The sequence below is a fragment of the Rhinolophus sinicus genome, linkage group LG06 (genome assembly GCF_036562045.2).
Source record: "Rhinolophus sinicus isolate RSC01 linkage group LG06, ASM3656204v1, whole genome shotgun sequence".
NCBI classification, from domain to species: Eukaryota; Metazoa; Chordata; class Mammalia; order Chiroptera; family Rhinolophidae; genus Rhinolophus; species Rhinolophus sinicus.
In genome coordinates this window covers 14825981-14843727 of record NC_133756.1, presented here as the reverse complement: position 1 = coordinate 14843727, position 17747 = coordinate 14825981, and the positions used below count along the sequence as shown (strand labels likewise).

At 46.4% G+C, this 17747-nt stretch overlaps 2 protein-coding genes across 7 annotated transcripts in view; both read right to left on the bottom strand.

Moving 5' to 3' along the window:
* Positions 1 to 1027: 1027 nt before the first annotated feature.
* On the bottom strand, positions 1028 to 6738 carry ZNF691 (zinc finger protein 691). Its single transcript, XM_019751036.2, has 2 exons — positions 6674 to 6738; positions 1028 to 2487 (listed from the first exon to the last, which is right to left on the bottom strand). The coding sequence occupies exon 2, from the start codon at positions 2476 to 2478 to the stop codon at positions 1624 to 1626; it is 855 nt and encodes a 284-aa protein (XP_019606595.1). The 5' UTR covers positions 2479 to 2487; positions 6674 to 6738; the 3' UTR covers positions 1028 to 1623.
* Positions 6739 to 7977: 1239 nt separating this feature from the next.
* Positions 7978 to 17747, bottom strand: part of ERMAP (erythroblast membrane associated protein (Scianna blood group)) — a 17872-nt gene continuing 8102 nt past the window's right edge. For all 6 annotated transcript variants that reach the window (XM_074334542.1, XM_074334544.1, XM_074334543.1 and 3 more), the window contains 8 exons: positions 16624 to 16740; positions 16055 to 16087; positions 15048 to 15080; positions 13271 to 13291; positions 12469 to 12489; positions 12344 to 12370; positions 12228 to 12254; positions 7978 to 10591 (listed from right to left, as the gene is read on the bottom strand). In XM_074334542.1, the coding sequence (XP_074190643.1) occupies positions 9870 to 10591; positions 12228 to 12254; positions 12344 to 12370; positions 12469 to 12489; positions 13271 to 13291; positions 15048 to 15080; positions 16055 to 16087; positions 16624 to 16740 (1001 nt within the window). In that variant the 3' untranslated portion in view covers positions 7978 to 9869. The remainder of the gene's footprint in view (positions 10592 to 12227; positions 12255 to 12343; positions 12371 to 12468; positions 12490 to 13270; positions 13292 to 15047; positions 15081 to 16054; positions 16088 to 16623; positions 16741 to 17747) is intronic.

Genomic DNA, 17747 nt, shown 5'->3' with positions numbered 1-17747 from the left:
ATGTGGATAATTCTAACTTCACAGGGTTGTTACGAGAATCCAAAATAAAGAATGTAAAGCTCCTGGCACGTCCCTTCCTGTGTGGGTGCAGGTCCCACGTGAAAGGTCAGGTCACGGGGGGTATCAGTTCTAAGCCTGGTGCCAGACTCACATTCTGTCCGTTAGCTCCCAATGAGGAGGGCCCCTCACTCTGGAGGAGCAGCACCCCAGATTGACAAGGAGAGAGGTGTCTTTTGTATTTGTTAGAGGAAATCTGGGTGAACACAAAACTTCCGTGCAGAAAACACTGCAATCTGCCATGTGGAGCCAGGCCTAAACCAGGGCAGGAAGCCAGGCATGATTCCTGCCAAGCTGTGCCACACTTGGGACCTAAACTATGGCTACTAGGGCAAAAGCTCTCATGATGGCTTCACCTTATCCCACCCTTCACCCCCTACTCCCTGCCACTGTCATTTTTCCTAGGCACAGAATTAGCGCTGTTAATAAAGCTGTAAAGGTTGGCACTGACTTCCCACAGAACAAATGGTCCAGGGCCCCATCAAGAGGCCATACTAGCTCCCACCTCCAGGCAGTCACGTGGTCCCAGCCCAGCCCCTAAGTGGCTCCTTCAGAAGTCAGCAAGGTGAATGTAGTGAAAAGAGCATCAGCTCAGAATCAAGGGAGGCCCAAGGCTGAACTCGACCACATACCTGCTGTGTGACTTCACAACAAGTGGCTTCACCTTACCTCCCTTCTGTTTCCTCATCTTATTCCCTTGAGGGTTGCTGTCACAACTAACTGAAATGAAGAATGTAAATGTGACGGGTAGAATCTATGGAATATTATGTAGTGGATGCTCAGTGAATGTTACTTCCTTTCCTTCCTCCTCCCTTCTCAGAGGCCGGAGACTCAGCCTGCTTTCCTTTGCTCTTCAGAGCAACCACCACTCTGTCTTTCTTGAAATTCAACTTCCTTCCAGCGTCACTGCAGAGAGACCATCTCCCCAACTCCCCACTTCTTTGATGCCCCCAAATAAGTACACAGGTCCTTTTCATTGAAGGGTTTTACTGCTAGTCATTTGGGGAACAGATGCAGGTTGGGGTGGGGATAACAAGTCACAACACTGGATCATGGCTCCCTGAGGGTTTCCCTTTCATTCCTAAGGCAGGACCTCAGACTTCCTCTCCAGGCCAAGGAGGCCCCTCCTCTGGGAAGGCTGCACCTCCCAGCATAGTTGGGGTACAGCAGATGGGAACTAGCAGGCCACTGCAGTGCGCCCCAAACTGTTCATATATAACTTGGAGGACCTCAGACAGTGATGCCCATCTTACAGGTACTTCCTCAAAGGCCGGGGGCAGTTCCCCTAATGACAGGAGCATTACTAAGCCTATCCAATTTCTCTTTCCCCCCAAGGAGACGAAGCCAAGACTGAATCCTCTGACTTTCCAAGGCAAGAAATTGGCCTGGAAAGGGGCAAGGATTTTTACTCAGAGTCCCTTCTCAGAACTTGCCGGAGATCCTGGCTTCACAGGCAACAGGAAACCATTCTCCAAAGTGGAATGAAGGGCTTGAGGTCAAGGGGCCAGCAGCGGATCCTAATGATCTTCCTACACTAGGTCACGTCTCTCTCTCCCTCATTCTCCTTCAGCTGGAATCTTTCCCAGCCTGCTCTCCCATGTGAGTTTTCTGGTGGCGGATGAGATTTGAGCTCCGGGAGAAGTGTTTCCCACACAGCGTGCACCGGTAGGGCTTCTCCCCTCTGTGGGTCCTCTGGTGTGCTCCAAAGTTGGAGATATCGCTGAAGGTCCGCCCACATTCGGCGCACTCATAAGGCCTCTCGCCTGTGTGAGTGCGGTGGTGCACCCCAAAGCTGGAGCTGTTGCTGAAGCTCTTCCCGCACTCACAGCAGATGTAGGGCGCCGGCTCAAAGTGGGTCCGGTGATGCACGGCCAGCGTGGCACTCTGGCTAAAGCTCTTGCCACAGATGTCACAGCGGTACGGCCGCTTGCCCAGGTGATCTTGCTGGTGTGTGGTGAGATCCGAGCGCCGCCGAAAGCTCTCCTGACACTTGGGACATTTGTAGTGCTTCTCTTCCAGGTGGATCCGCTCATGCCGGATGCGGTTGGAGCTTCTGGAGAAGCTCTTGCCACATTCAGAACACTTGTAAGGTTTCTCGCCAGTGTGAATCCGCTGGTGTGTTCTCAGGTTGGAGGTATTATTGAAGGTTTTGCCACACTGGGCACATATAAAGGGCTTCTCATCGGCCTCAGGTCTTGGATGAGCAATGGGGTCCCCTGGCTCTCCAGCAGGGACAGTGACTTTCTGCCATGGCTTTTTTGGTTGGGTCCCTTGTGGCCCCTGTGATTGGCTCTCTTGCCCAGGTTCTTTCTCGCCATCGGGGATCTGCAAACCCTCTGAGTCATCCACTCGCCAAGGCTTACCCCGTTCCCCTTCCTCAGGCAGGTTCTGTTCTGGATCCTGCTCCTTCTCGCTGCCCATCTCTGAACCCTGAGAATGAACACAAATGGCCAACACCTTTAATCCTTGGGTCAGGCCAGACCACAGGGAAACTTTTGTTCTATTTGAAGGGGTATATACCTTCCCCATGGAACCATCCATCAGAAATAGGTTCAATTAACTGGAATACTTGCATAGAATGGTTTTACCTACTAACTTTCAAGTGACAAACTTCCACAGATATTTAAAGCTACCAAACCAGAACAAAAAGAAGGCACTGCTTTGTCCACTACCAACAGATGATATTGGTACATCAGTTCAGTTTTTCTGTAAGTTAACTGAAACTCTTTTTATTTTTAATCTTTTTTGAAAAATCTTCCTTAAAAGCATCCATCTAATTGCCTGCTTTCACTATGAACATAATAGAACCTCTAATTATTGAGGCTCTCCTAGTTGTTTACAAGACCCAGCTCTGAATCCTCGTAAGAGTTCTACCACCCTCCTCTCCCCTCCCCTTCCTCAGACCTCAACACAATCCAGCAACTAAAGGGTTAACATGGAAGCCCTCCAAGACCTACTGCGATCTGTTGTGATTGGTCAATAGACACTTCCACTCGCAAACCCCACCCACAGCCACAGGCACACACACACACACACACACACACTCACGTTACACACATAGCCGTACTCACACACCAGACACATTCAGCCACTCTCATATCACTCATACACAGCCACCTAGACACATACGCACTGTCCCAGCACACACAGCACACATGTGCATATCACACAAGTACACCAGACACAGCCCTCCCACATACAAACACATACACGACTACACAATCACACACCATACACACTACCGTTATACTTTCACACCACATACAATCTTACGCACATACACAGCCACATGCTCCCATGCCATGTACACAGATACACACAGACACAGCAACCAGACTCCCCGTTCCACATAGCTACACACACACACACACACACTACCCAGCACAAGGCCTACCAATGCAAGCAGCAGTAAATGCTTGCTAAGCTACACAGACTCCTTTGAGGTCCCACAGCCAAGGACAGGGAATGAGGGGAAGAAAAAAGTACTTCTGATAAGAGGACAGCGTGGTGTTTCCTCCGGGCCTTGAAGAAATACATTCCACAAGGCAGAGCGGGCTGGTGACGATACTGTACAGAGTGAAATGAACAAAGTGATGAGGGAGGGAAGCACAGACTATCACAGGACATTGATGATAGAAAATGAAAGATTGGAAATTCCTTCACGTCAGCAAGTGCTTTTGGAAAACAGCAACACAGAGTGATGGAAGGGGCACTGACTACATTTAGGGTTATAACCCACGTGTGACACATACTATCTTCATAATGCTGCAAATTATTCAACCACTCTGAGCCTCAACTCCCACATCACTAAAATTGTGAGACATACCTACACTGCAGGACTTTGCGTTAGAGGAAATGCCTAAAATATGCTCAGTGTAGTGTGTGCCATGCACTAGTCATTCAGCAAATGACAGCTGCTATCACAGTTGTTAAAGACACTATATCCTAGCCCTGTAGAGAATACAAGAATGAAAAAGATCCTTTATGTGATCTTGTTAGGGAAAAAATGTTTTAATTAAAAAATGGTACAAGACTGTATGTAATCTAAGTTGTGAAATATGAACAGAGCCTCAAATCTCTAAGAAGTGGGGGTCAGCAAACTTTTTCTGTAAAGGGCCCGACAGTAAATATTTAGTAACTATTTGGGGCCATAGGATCTCTGTTGCAACTACTCAACTCTGCTGTTGTATTGCAATAGCAGCCATAGACAATCCATAAACAAATGAGTGTGGCTATGTCCCAATAAAATTTTATTTAAAAGAAAAGGAGGCAAGCTATAGTTTACCAATCCATTAGTTTCTTGTAGAATCTAGATAAGCAATGTGAAAAATAACAGGCTTGCTTCACTTTCAAATATGCAAGTAAATGTCGGAAACAATTTATTCCTTGATAGTCACTGTTTCCTGACCATCCTTTTCAAAATTACAAATCCCTCCCACACTCAGTCCTCCTGTTGCACACTTGTAACATTCCATGTATTTATTATGTCTGTTACTTTATTGTCTGTCTTCCCCTTTTAAGCCATAAGGCCCACGAGGGCCAGTGTCTTTGTTTTCTTCACTAATGTAACCCAAACTTCTAGAGTAGTAGCAGTCAGATAGCGTAGATCCGTAATAAGTACGTGTTGAATGAGTTGAATAAATGAAGGCCAGGCCTATCTCAGAACCTGTTTCATGCTTGCTTGTGTCCATTCTCACCCATTGCCCTCAGCCACCTCTTGATTCCTGCCCACTTCCTCCTTTAAGCCGTCACAGAATCTTGTACTTGCTTTTCTAGTGATTTGCAATGATCTGTTTACATGTCTGTTTCCACTAGTAGTTTATAAGCAACTTGAAGGCAGGGACAGGGTCATTTTGGTAATCTCTCCCCAGCATGAGGCCCAGTGCTCAAATGTTGTTTTGAATGTATGAGTGAATATGATCTTAATTCACTCCCTGCCCATGCCCACTCCATCTAGGGCTCCAAGCAATGAGCTACACAGCCTCCATTCACTTCCAATCCTGCTATTCTGAGAACCTATACTTTACCAAGCTCTGACTCTACCCAGGGCTGAATGCTGGGTCAAAATAAGAGCTGATTTACAATTGTGGTTACCACCCTCAAAGATTATTGTACAGTGCAGTGAAACAGGCTGTGAACTCCAGAAACTGTTGTACAGTAGAAGGTTAAGTGCTGGGGGGACAGGGACTGTGCCTTAGCCACCTTTGTACCCACTCTTTAGTGTCTCGTACTCACCTAGCACATTATACGGGAACCATAACAATAATAGGTAACATTTTTTTAAGTTCATACCAAGTGCTAGGCCTTGGACTATGCACTATAAACGAATCATCTCATTTCATTCTCACAACTTATTTTAGAGATGAAAAACTGAGGCTCAGAGAAATTGTAACTTGCCTAAGGGCACACAGCAAGTGAGTGGCAGAAATGGGACCTACATCCATCACTCCAAAACCAGGGCTTTTATCCACCACACTAGTATTGGGGGAAGAGAGAGGGAGGAAGAGAGGGAAGGAAGGAGGGAGAGAAGGAGGAAGGAAGGAAGGAAGGAAGGAAGGAAGGAAGGAAGGAAGGAAGGAAAAAACAGTGTCACTGGAGTTCAGATGACACTGGCATGTCTCCTTAAAGAGATCAGGGATGAGCAGCTTCGTGGAAAAGGTGGTATTCAAGCTAGGACTTGCAGGATAGGTGAGCAAGATTGGGACTCACAGAGATGGGAAACCCACTATCTACTGAGAAGACAGTGGCAGGTAAAGTACAGAAGCACTTTCATATCACATTTCAGAGATTTGGGGGAGAAAGGAGCCCATCTGGCTTGTGTTCCCAGGAGGCTCAAAGGTACAAGGAAAACCAAGGGTGGAAGGGATTCAGGCAGCGGAGAAGGGGCTAGGTCTAAAAAATAGCCAAGAAGATGGGGCTAGTCAGAAGCTGACGGCCAAAGGCCTGGGATAGAGGGAAGAGATCAAGTTTGAAGTTGATCTGAAGGGCCAAAGTTCGGGTTCTTTAGAGTCAAGTCAAGAAGTGGTGGGAGGACGTGAGTAGAGGAACTTGGAAAGAGCTAAGGTGTTGAAGAAGAGGGAAGTGTACAGGAGGGCAGGATAACGGGTCAGAGATAGAGGAGGACCAAAGGGGCCGGAGGTCCAAGAAGGTGGTCAGGAGACAGGGCGCAAACGCTGCAATCAGAGGTCCCAGGGGCCCGGGGCCCAAGAGGCTGGCTTGTGTGCTGTGGGTGGGGGGTCGCCTATGGCGGAGTCCGAGGGTACAGGCGTTCTGGAGGGCAGGAGCTGGATTGAGTAGCCGGTGGGCTTGGCACCAGGGGAGTGGGAGAGGAGGGTCTGACCCCAAAGGTGTGGTCAGTGGCAGCGGAGCTGGACTACTTAAAGGCCAACAGGAGACAGACCGGAGGGTAAGGGCTGGGGCCAGCAGCCTGGCGCGCGGGCCGGGAGAGGGGTACAGGGATCGGGCCGGTGGGAATCACAGGGCCCTATTTGCCACTGCGTACGGGGAGCAAAGCAATAGCCTCTGGTTCCTCAAAGAGAGGGAAGGGGCCAGGTTCAGGGTCCCCGCGAAATCGCGTCCTCCTACCCCCACGACCTCGGGCCCAGCCCGGACCCACCTCGCTCCCGCCGCTCGGTCAGGGACAGCGCCGCCTTGGTGGGCCGGGGGAGGAGCCGGAGCCGGAACCCAGATAGGATCCGCCCTGCCTCTCCAGGATTGGTTTCTCAGAATTGTCTTTTCTTTCCATTGGCTACTCTAGCGGCCACAACGCAAGAAATCCGGACAGGACCGCCAATAAGCTTTGAGCCCAGTCGTGGCCTGCTGGGAGTTGTAGTCCTGAGGAAGATCGTAGACGGAGAAATTTGCGAAGTTAGGAAACCAGAGGTAGAGATTGGGTTTCCTCCTAAAGTCGTCCAATTTCCTTCTGCGCTTCAGCGTTAAAAGCCCAACATGCAGGGAAGTTGTACGATAGATAGAGCTAACGTACATGACCTCCAATGGGTCATGAAGTCAGAGTGTCTTCTTTTCTTTGAGTTGGTGGCTTGTTGATGCTGTAGACATCTCACGAAGCCTAGAGTCCCGTGCCTCACTCGAGGTTCACAGAGCTTCATAATTTGAAGTCAAAGGATTGTAGAATTGGAAAGGAGTTTAAAGATCAGCTAATCCGATTCCACTTGTCTGAGAAGCTAAACGTCCCCTATCCAAGGAGCCACCTCCAGGTCTCCCAACAACCCGGTACAGGGCTTTTTCCAAGTCCTACGTAGTTAAACCTGACTTGTCATTCATAAATCCTGACTGAACAAGACTACTAGTGCATATCCAGGATTAGGATTTTCTTTTCCAGGTTTCACTTTTTAAAAAAAGTCTAAATGAATCGGTAGGCTAAAATTCTACAGGCTTCTCAAATCTGCACGGTATTTCAATGCAGAGTATTGTCTTCAGAGCTAGATAACCCAGATTTATAATCCCAATTCTACTACCTAGCCATTTGTAGCACCATTTTTCTCCCCTATAAAATCCCTGGCAGAATTGTTGTAAGGATTGAATGAGTTAACACATATCAAGCTTCTGCCTCTACAAATGTCAGAGTTCTCTTAGGTAAATTCTCTTAGGTGCAGCCGGAGAGAACCATGTAAGTTAGTTTTAAGATTGTGATATTCAGGAAAATATGTTTGAAACTGAATATGGATGAGTGAAATATAGATACCCCACATACGTTATAAGTTTATAAATTGATTTAAATAAAATGCTGAGACAGACTCAGAAATTTAACTGTGGCTTTATTTTTAACTGTGGTTAAAGCTTGCTTGGGTAGATTCAAAGCTGTCTGGAAATCAATCCCATAATGTGTTTTTCTCTTACCAGCCCAAAGCCTTTTCCTACAACTTCTCATTCATGATGAAAATAACAACATGCCAAACAAAGAATACCAAACCTTTATTTAAGAACTGTACAAAGGAAAACTGTACAAAGGGAAAAAAATTCCAGTTGGGCACTGTGGTGGTGAATTTTTTGTATCAACTTTTCTTGGCTACAGGGTGCCCAGATATTTGGTCAAATGTTATTCTTGGTGTTTCTGTCAGGGTATTTTTGGATGAGATTAATGTTTAAATCATTAGCTTGAGTAAAGCAGACTGCCCTTCGTAATATGGATGGGCCTCATCCAATCAGCTAAAGGTCTCAATAGAACAAAAAAGCTGACCCTTCCCCTTGTAAGAGAAAATTCTTCCTGCTTGACAGCCTTCAGACGGGAACATCCACTTTTTTCCTACCTTCAAACTCAAACTGAAATATTGGTTATTCCTGGGTCTCGAGCCAGTCAGCCTTCAACCTGCAATTACACCATAGGCTCTCCTAGGTCTTGGGCCTTCCAGACTCAGACAGGAGATAAACCATCGGCTTTCCAAGTTGCTGACTAACCCTGCAGGTCTTGGGACTTGGCAGCCTCCATAATCACATGAGCCAATTCCTTATAATCTCTCTCTCTCTCTCTCTCTCTCTCTCTCTCTCTCTCTCCAAACCTCTCTCTTTATATAGATAGATAGATAGATAGATAGATAGATAGATAGATAGATAGAGATAGAGATAGAGATGGGTATAGATATAGATATAGATATAGATATAGATATAGATATAGATTCTGTTTCTCTGGAGAACCTGGACTAATACAGAGTGACAGAGAAAACTTGTGACAGAGAGAAAGATCCAGTTTCTGTTGGGTAGAACTGAGTAACCATATGCAAACTGATAGTCAATATCCCCAAAAAGAGGCCAGATATGTGGTGTGACTTGAAAGTGACTAGGCTTCTTTCTGCAATCCACACCGAAAAATCAGGTTCATTATTTTATCTTCACACCTGATCTATCAACTTCCTATTTAAAAGCAATACTGTCTGATCTAAGAGTCTGTTTGCTACACAAGAAGTCAAGTCTTCCACAAGAAGTCAAGTCTTCCAGTACAATGCCTTATGGAAAAAAACAATCCACACTGGTCGTTAAAACTGCTATTTTTTTTAATCTGGGCCTCTCTGAATCCCAGGCGAGTATTCAAAAGGGCCAGCGCAATAGACTAACTCATCCATGGCTGTCTTTTCAAGGCCACACACAGCTGGGCTGCTGTGTTTCAAGCTGTGCTTCCTACGTCCCTGATTCTGCTCCTGAGGCTTTTCAGGATCACGGCTTCCACATTTAGTGTCCTTGTACCTGTTAGCTTTGAAAAACATGTACGTTAGCTCTGGGTGTCACCAAGCTATGTTGTAAACAGCATCAAGGAAATATAAAAGGATGGCATGTTTTACCCCTCTGGCCCACCCCACCCTATATTTCAGAAGGAAGAAAAAGGAGTGTGTGATCCAAAACATCTTTACTTTTAAAACACTGGCTTAGCGGGTTAGAGGCCTGAACTAAGAAAAGGGGAAAAACAATTCTTGAAGAGATAAGTAAGGGGTTAGGCTCCGGGCCCCATAACTTTGCAACTAAAAGCCCAGGTGCAGGATGAAGTCCTTCTAAATAGCCCCTTGATTGGAGAACCCTTGGACCTCAGTGACCCACATCCAACATCATCACCTAAACCCAATCTGGTTGTTCATTTGGTTTTCAAAAATTCTTCCAGGGCAATGGGAACTTCAAATCCCCCGGAGGAGATAGGATTTAGAACTGAGCCCTGGGAGAAAGCTGGTACGAATGGAAACCACAAAAGGGTATGGATTTAGGGAAAAGAGATGAGATGTTCCAGAATCTGATGTTGGCCCAGGAGACTGAAATCCAGAACAATGGACTAGATGGTCAGGAGAGCAAGTAATAAAGTTACCTCCCTAAAAAGGAGGAAACTCCCGCCCCTGGAGGGCTGGGCCAAGGTCAGAAGGCCAGGACAGGATCATGTCATTGAGAGGGGGAAGCTCCAGTGCCTTAGGGGGCAGTAAGGAAGAGTCCACCTTCAGGGCCATATCTCCATTAGGGCGTTTTTCTTCTGGCTTGGGGATAGTTGGTTCCTCCGGTTTCTGGAGTTCTGAACAGATGACTAAAGGTGCTGTGTTTTTCCCTCCATCATGAAGGCAAGGTTCAAAGAAAGGGCGAAGGGGGCCAGAGAACGTGTGGGTGAAAGTAAAGATGTGGGACTGGTCGGTCACATTGTAGAAAGAGATGACTCCTGCTTCGTAATCCAGGAAAATCCCCACACAGCGCGGAGGCTCTTTCAGACGGAAGGAAGTCTGCGGGGACGTGAGAGCTTCATACTCATTCCCACCGCTCAGTCGCACAAGCCAGTGTCCGTTGGCGGGAGAGGCAGTGACCTTCCCCTTCCTGCTCACTGACTCACTACACACCCCCAGAATCCATTTGGTCTTGTTTCCCACGTATACCTCCCAGTAGTGACAACCATCCATGAAGTACTCGGAGCCCAGGACGCTGACGACGAAATCAAATCTCTGGGGATTGTCGGGCACAGGCTGCCTTCTGTCTCCAAGCGTCACACTCCTGCGGTCCTCAGACAGGAGGAGTTTGGGATGCGCTGTGTCAGGGTCCAGGGTCACCGCCACTGCAGAGAGGCACAGAGAGGTGAGGCTTGGGAAGGCTATGTCTTCCAAGATCTTTGGGTAGCTTTGGAGGGAAAAAAATATCTCTGGGTCTGCAACCCCTGTCATTGGCACTTTTTCAGTTCATGGTCCCCTCCTCCCCCATGTGTACGAGAACCAAAGAAAAGTGTTTTCTGCTTTCTCGAGCTCCTGGTCGTGTGTTAAGTAAAAGCAGAGAAAGTTTTTCATCTGTCTATGAAGCTGCCTTAATCCTTAGGAAATACTGCCTTTGTCTTCCCCAAAGGAATCTAATGTGTGATAATAAACATCGGCTCTGATGTTAGACCCAGAAGCCACACTGGAAGTTTCAGTCGCACCTCTGCCACATGCTAGTTATGTGACCTTGGGCTTGTTATTCATCTCCAAACCTTAGTTTTGTAATCTGTAAAGTGGGAAAACCAGCAGCATGTGTATTGTAGAACTATTGTGCACATTTGATGAACTAATGCATGAGACAGCGAGTGTGTGACGCTCACTTTGTTAGCCAAAATTACTGCTTATAATTATTATTTTTAAATGTTGATAGAGAGAGAAGGAGTCTTCCTTAAAATTGTGGATTAGGAAGGTCACAGTGGGTCTCCCTCCTTCCCAGTACAGAACACAGGCTCTTTTGGAGAGTTAAATCCATGAAATGCGGACTCTGCCAAGGTGGTGGGGGGAAGCCCCGCCATGAGTGTGAGGCAGGTTTGTGAGTTCTCAGAATGCAAACCAAGGTGACCCGGCGTGCTGCCCTCCAGTGGCCTCCCCATCAGTTCTACTGTACCTGCCTAAGGGAAGACCGTGTGCACAAAAGCGGGGTGAGCAGCTTGGAAAATTGATAAGGACCCCAAAGCAATGAAAGTAACAGATCGTGTACAAACAGCAGCAACAAAATGCAAACTATTTAGGAATAAATTGAAAGAGAGATGTGCAAATCTTTTAGACTAAAACTACGAAACCTTTTGTAGTCTACACTATTGGGGCATCTGCCCCACCCATTCTCTTCTTCTCTGAGAAGGGAAGAATTAACCCGCAAGAAAACTGATCAGCAGAGAAAGAAGAATGTGGCAGATGTGTAGGCAGATGGGAGCACTGGGCATGTACCCACTTGTGGGATAAGAAGGACTTCCCAAGCCTGCAAGCACGGAGGAGACGACACAGGAAACGATTAATAAATTTGATGACATAAAAATAAAACACTGATCTATCATAAAAATAACACAAGGAAATTAAAATGCAAATGAGGAAATCAGAAAAATAATTTGTGACAAATAGGACAGAGAGTTTCCACACTTTACATAGAAAGAATCCTCACAAATCAAAAAGTAGCCACAATAGGACAGGAGCAGACAAGTCACTGAGAAGAAATACGACTTAGGAAAAATCATAGAAAATGCATAAGAAAATCAAACTGAATATTTATCAGTGCTCTAAAAGAGACATTTTCTAAATCGAAATGAACCCCCCCCAAAAAAAACCCCCAAAAAACTCACAAAGATTTTTTTAAATGTGCTAAGCCAATCAACAGAGTTGATAAAAATAAAAGAAAGGTAGTCTGCATTCCAAAGGAACAGAGCACTGGGCTCTGAAATGTGGATCGATTTGACTGGTGTCACTTACCAAAGTGTAACCGGGCCCTTCTCCAGCCTGAAAGACATTAAAGGGACTATTAAAGTGATGGAGAAATGGAGACCTCCCAGAGGGTGGGGATCAAGTACTGGGACAGTGCATCTCACCTGAGTTGGCTGCAGCTCTTTTCAACTCTACAGAAAAAGAAACAAGGGGCGTGAGCTATCACTGGAAATATAGAATCAATGGGCGAGAAGTTGGCATGGAAGTTATAAGAACATAGGAAACTTACTCAGTTCACTCCGGAGTTTCTCTAAAGAATAAAAACCGTGTGACAAATGAGAACAAGGGCTTTCACATCCCTATAATGCTCCACACCCATCCCTACCAAATTCCCATAGCAGATCCTCACTAGCAATACCCCATGACAGTGCTTGCAATAGCAATGGCTCCCAGCTGTGAGCCCGGGGTCCCCAGCGATACTGCAGAGGGCCAGCAAATTCCTAAGTGAGCCAAACCTGATCTGCAGACCGAATAAGTAACACATCTCACGTATCTAGGTAATGGCAACATAAAAGTATGTAGATGTTGTGAGAGAATATAAGTTCATTGAAAACTATCACTGAATTTCTACCAGATTTCCTTATGTATGTTTCCTCAATGTAAAATAAAATAGACATGTCCTATGTCTGAAGATTCATTTTTGTTATAAAGAGGTTCTCGTACGTGGGTTGGTGGAGAAGGCCTACTCCACATGTTCCATTTAAGGAGGATCCATCCACTTTAGGCCCCACCTAAGGGCATATCATGCCTGCTGCTAAAGGGGTCTTCCAGATGGCTTCACCTACGGGAGCTATATCTCTTCTTGGTTAAACGTTTCCCATTTAGAGACTAGGTAAGAGTTGTGTGGGAAACAGGACCAGGGAATATTTGAGAAAAGAGGTTTTTGAGACCCAAGAATTCCCCAACCCCATGGCTTGAAGTACCCAAGCCCCCCATCCTCTGCCCAGAGAAGTGAAACTGAGACCCCCCCATCCTAAAGCAAAGATGTCTGCAGATGGAGGCTGGTGCCACAGATGAGAAGCAGAACTTACTGAGGCCTTTATGGAGCCTTCCTGAAAAACAGAGAAAGAGACACGAGTGAGCAGATGCTCTGCTTTATCCCTGAGCCTAGGAAGGCTCATCTTACCACTCCATTGCTCCCACCCATAATGGAAAGGATGATGTTCCCATCAGCCCCTAGTCCAGTCACATCTACCAAAGGGCAGATGGGGAAATCCAGTGGTGTTTGTGCCACTTTCCCAATGACCAGACTGCCCAGGTCTGTGGTTCCTCCCTCCTTTTCCCTTTTTGCCTGGTTTCACTTCTGCTGTCTGCATGAGTGTTTCTATAGGTTTGTAACTGTGTGCACATAAGTGTATGCCTTCCTGCCCTTTCATAACCTACTGTTTATACTATCTACAGTGAAAACTAGCTAACGGCCTGGCATTGACTTGTTGACACGGCTTTATTATTCTCTGCAGCAACTCCCCTGAAGTCCTGTGGAGAGATTCACAGAGGAGGGGATTCCAGAAGGTTTGGGGATGTGTGGGTATGCTTCATATCCTTCAGCAGAGTACTTGTGGCTTCTCTGGAGGGACCAGCTGGCCCCCATTTTCCCTTAACATTGTCTCTGCCAGATCGCTGAAGTTACACGTTTGAGTCCACTGCCAGGGCCTTGTGTCAAGGGCTGGACATGTGTTAGACATTGGGCGTTGGGGCAATGAAGCTGAGTAGGAGCTTATGGTTTCTTTTTTACCATTCCCACTACCAATAGCTTCCATTTATTATGTCCTGTTGTCATGAGGTAGGCACTGACCCTCAACAGTGTGAGGCGCATATAATTATTATTCCCATTCTACAGAGCGATGGGTGGAGGCTCAGAGGGATATGGAAATTGGCCCAGGTCATCCAATTAATAAGTCACCAAAGCAGTAGGCTTCAAGCCCAAGTCTGTCTGACTCCTAGTCAGAGGCCTTCGCCTTTGTACCAGTGCCTTCTGCTCTTGGACAGAACGGCCACAGTGTCCCTGCGGTGTGTACCCCCACACGTTCACCCGCTAGTTAGAGATATAAGAGAGGAAGAGAGCAGATGCCAGAATCATTGCATGTGGAACCATTTCTGAGCCAGTGACTTGCCTTCCCTGCTAGACTTTCAAAAGAGAGAACTCTGCCTCTTTTTTTGTACCCTAGGTGTCTTTTACCCTTCGTGGCCCAGAGCAAACATTCAATTAATGAAGACAAAATGGCAATAAGGGAAAGGAATTCCAGACATTCTAATAGGAATTGCTTTTTCTTTTTTTAATTGTCTCTTTTAATCCTGAAAGCAATCAGGTGAAGGGATTTATTAATCCCATTTTACAGACGAGGAAACCAAAGCTCAGAGCAATAATGTAACTTATCAAGGTCAGTAAGTGGCAGATGATCTGAGCCAGGTGTCGCTGACTCCATAGCCTGTGACATTCCCATTGTATCACACTGCCTCTCTCAATGCAGAGGCTCTATGGATCCTTGAGATTCTCATACATCACACATGAGCATATTCATATATTTCTAAATAGAATATAGACCTTCTTTTTAGATGATTGGTGCAGCTGAGGAAGGGAGCGCATGACAATCCAGACCTATCAGTTTTTACTATGACCATCCCCTCCCCCACTGCCTCCAACCCTATCACCTATTCATATTGAAAGATAAATTCCAGTGATACTAATGGAGATGTGTATATACATATATAATGTATGTATAATAATGGACTGTCAGTATTTATGTGGAAGGAGAAAGAATATGTTATTTGTCCCCCACCCCTAATTCTATACATATAATTAATTACCTTTTTCTTTTGCGTGGTCTGAGAGAAGATTTTCTAGAGGAAGAAAAGTAAAAGAATGTAAGATTCTGTGCCATGACCTTGAAAGGCCCTGATGCAAACTGATTTCTCCTGCTCTTGAACCTGTCCACCTCTATCACCTCCTCCTCCTCCCTGATCCAGGCCCTCATCTGGATAACATACATAGTGCCCCAAATTGCTCTTTCTGGTCTCTTCTCACACGAGAGCCAGAGAGAGCCTTTCGAAGCATGACGGCAATCAGGATATCCCTGCTCACAGCTCTACCACTGCCTTGAGGAGAAGGCCTAAAATCCTTCCATGATCTACAAGGCCTCACATGGCCTGGCCCCTGCCTAATTCTGCAGCTTCATCCCCTGTCACCTTTCCCTTCTCTCCTGCACTGTGTTTCTTTCTCAATCTGTTCTTTTTGCTGTGGATGGTTTTCTGTTCCCTCTTCCCCGTGCCTGCCTGTCCACCAGCTCAAACATCACTTTCCCTGGGGACTCCTCTCCTGTCCCCGAACCTTGGTCTTTGTCTTCATAGCCCCCAGAATTTCCATTTGTACAGTCGTAGTTTGACATTTATTTGTGTATACCTCCCTGACTGGACTGAAAGCTCCAGAACGGCAAAAGCTGTGTCCGCTCTTACTCACCATTGTGTCTCCAGCATCTATTACAGTCCAGGGCACTTAGTAGACAATTATCAATTATTTGTTGAATGAATAAAAGCTCGCCCCCACCCAACCCTATTAGGCCTACACAACTCCCACAGAATAAGATCAAGCAATGAGTTCACAGACAAAAATCACCAAACATACTGGAAGGCAAACTATTATAAGAGTCAGCAAAGACCAAACGGCAGGTACAGACCCCCCCACACACACACAATGCTGCCACCAAGGACAGCAGATGTTGGCATTTTTCAGTTACAGAATTTAGATTAGTGGGCACTGGGGACACACAAAAATGAGCAAAACAGAGAAAAATCCCCACCCATCCCAGGACACTTACCTACCTCCATCACCTGTTCATAGAGAAGCTTCTCTGGAGGGAGGAGCGAGAGAGAGATGTCAGCTCAGTGTAAGGAGGGGCTTTTTCTAACAGGTGGAGTTGTCCAGGGACAACAAACTGCCTGAATAGGATTTTGCTCCTTGTCACTTTGGGTGTGTACGATTGGAGAGTATTAAAGGGTCTTCAAACCATGAGAGGGGGAAAGAAGTGTTGGAATATGTGTCTTTCAAGGTGCTGTGCAACCCTGAGATCCTGTGAAATGCAACCATGTTTATCCAGTGGATAGAACTGGATTTCCTAATTAATTAGAAGACTGGCATGATCAATTATTTTGAATTGTCCAAAAGATGAGCATTCACAGATCTTCCCAGGGGCTTTCTGCACTTTCTTTGATCCTTTCTGCAATATGAGTCCCCAGAGCATGGCTCTCCCAGTTTTCTCCCAGCCAACTTGCAGAGTCTCCCACCTATGGATAACCATTATGTCGATGTCTCCTTCCTCCCAGCCTTTTTCTAGAAAAGCCACTGTCTCTCTTCCTTCCAAGCCAGGCTCCCTTTCCACGTAGTTACCTTTTGATTTTCTTTGCTTCCAGATGAGGCAAATGCCCGTCACTATGAGAAGCCCCAGGACAGGCAGGATCACAGCCAGAGCCACGACTGAGGAGGAGACCCTCTCTGGACGTGGGGCTGAAACAAAACCACCAATGACCGTTCTCAGGAGGCATCTCAGCACTTCTCCCAGGCCAAGGGCCCCGCTCAGGTGGGTGATGGCTCAGGCATCCAATTGTCTTCATCACCACTAGGGAGAGACCTCCAGCCAAGATGGGTGAGACTCTTTGTCTCTCAGTAACTCAGACCCTGGATCACCCAGGTATGACTTTAAAGTAAGATGTTCATCTCTCAGGAGTGGTTTCAAGACAATGGGTTAAACTCAGCTTCTTAATCACAACCTCATCCTGCCCTGTAATTCAATGGAAAAATTATCCAATTTCTTTGGAGAATTGGAGGTGCTTCCTCAGTAATCACCTGTAGTCTTCTCATGAGCACCACTTGCCTCCCCCTTTAAGTCCTCACTCTCTTGTCGAACAGCAGTCAGCAACCCCTTTGCCCTGAACCTTATCAGCAGGGGCAAAACTATTGATACTTATATGGGGGCTATAGCAGCAGGCCTAAAACCTAGGCAGGAGAGAAAGGAGAAAGGAAAGAAGAAATAGAGAAGAAAAAAGGAACAGAGGAGGTACTAACATAAGTGGTGAAGAGCCTGAGCTGGGGGTGAGTCCTCACTCAGCCACTGTGAGACCCTCGGCAGGACACAGCCTCTCCGAGCCTGATTTGCCATCAGCAAAATGGGAGTGATACTAATCTCTGTCCCATTGGGTTGTTGGGAGATTTAAAGAGAGGAGGATGTAAAGCGTTTAGCACTAGTGAGAGGCAGAGGTAGTAGTAAGAGAAGGGAGGGGGACAGAGAGAGAAAAGAAGGGAAGGATTAGCAGAGGTCCATGACCCCTCCCGACCTGGGACCCCAGGCCACACTCTACAATTCTTGGCTCTAAAACCACCCTCCTTGCCACATAGTTCCATGTTTCAAGGGTCTTTAAAAAGTTCACAATCCTCTGACCCATTAATTCTACTTCTAAAAATGCATTCTAAGTAAATAATCAGAATCACTTCCCAAAATATATGCAAAGATGTCC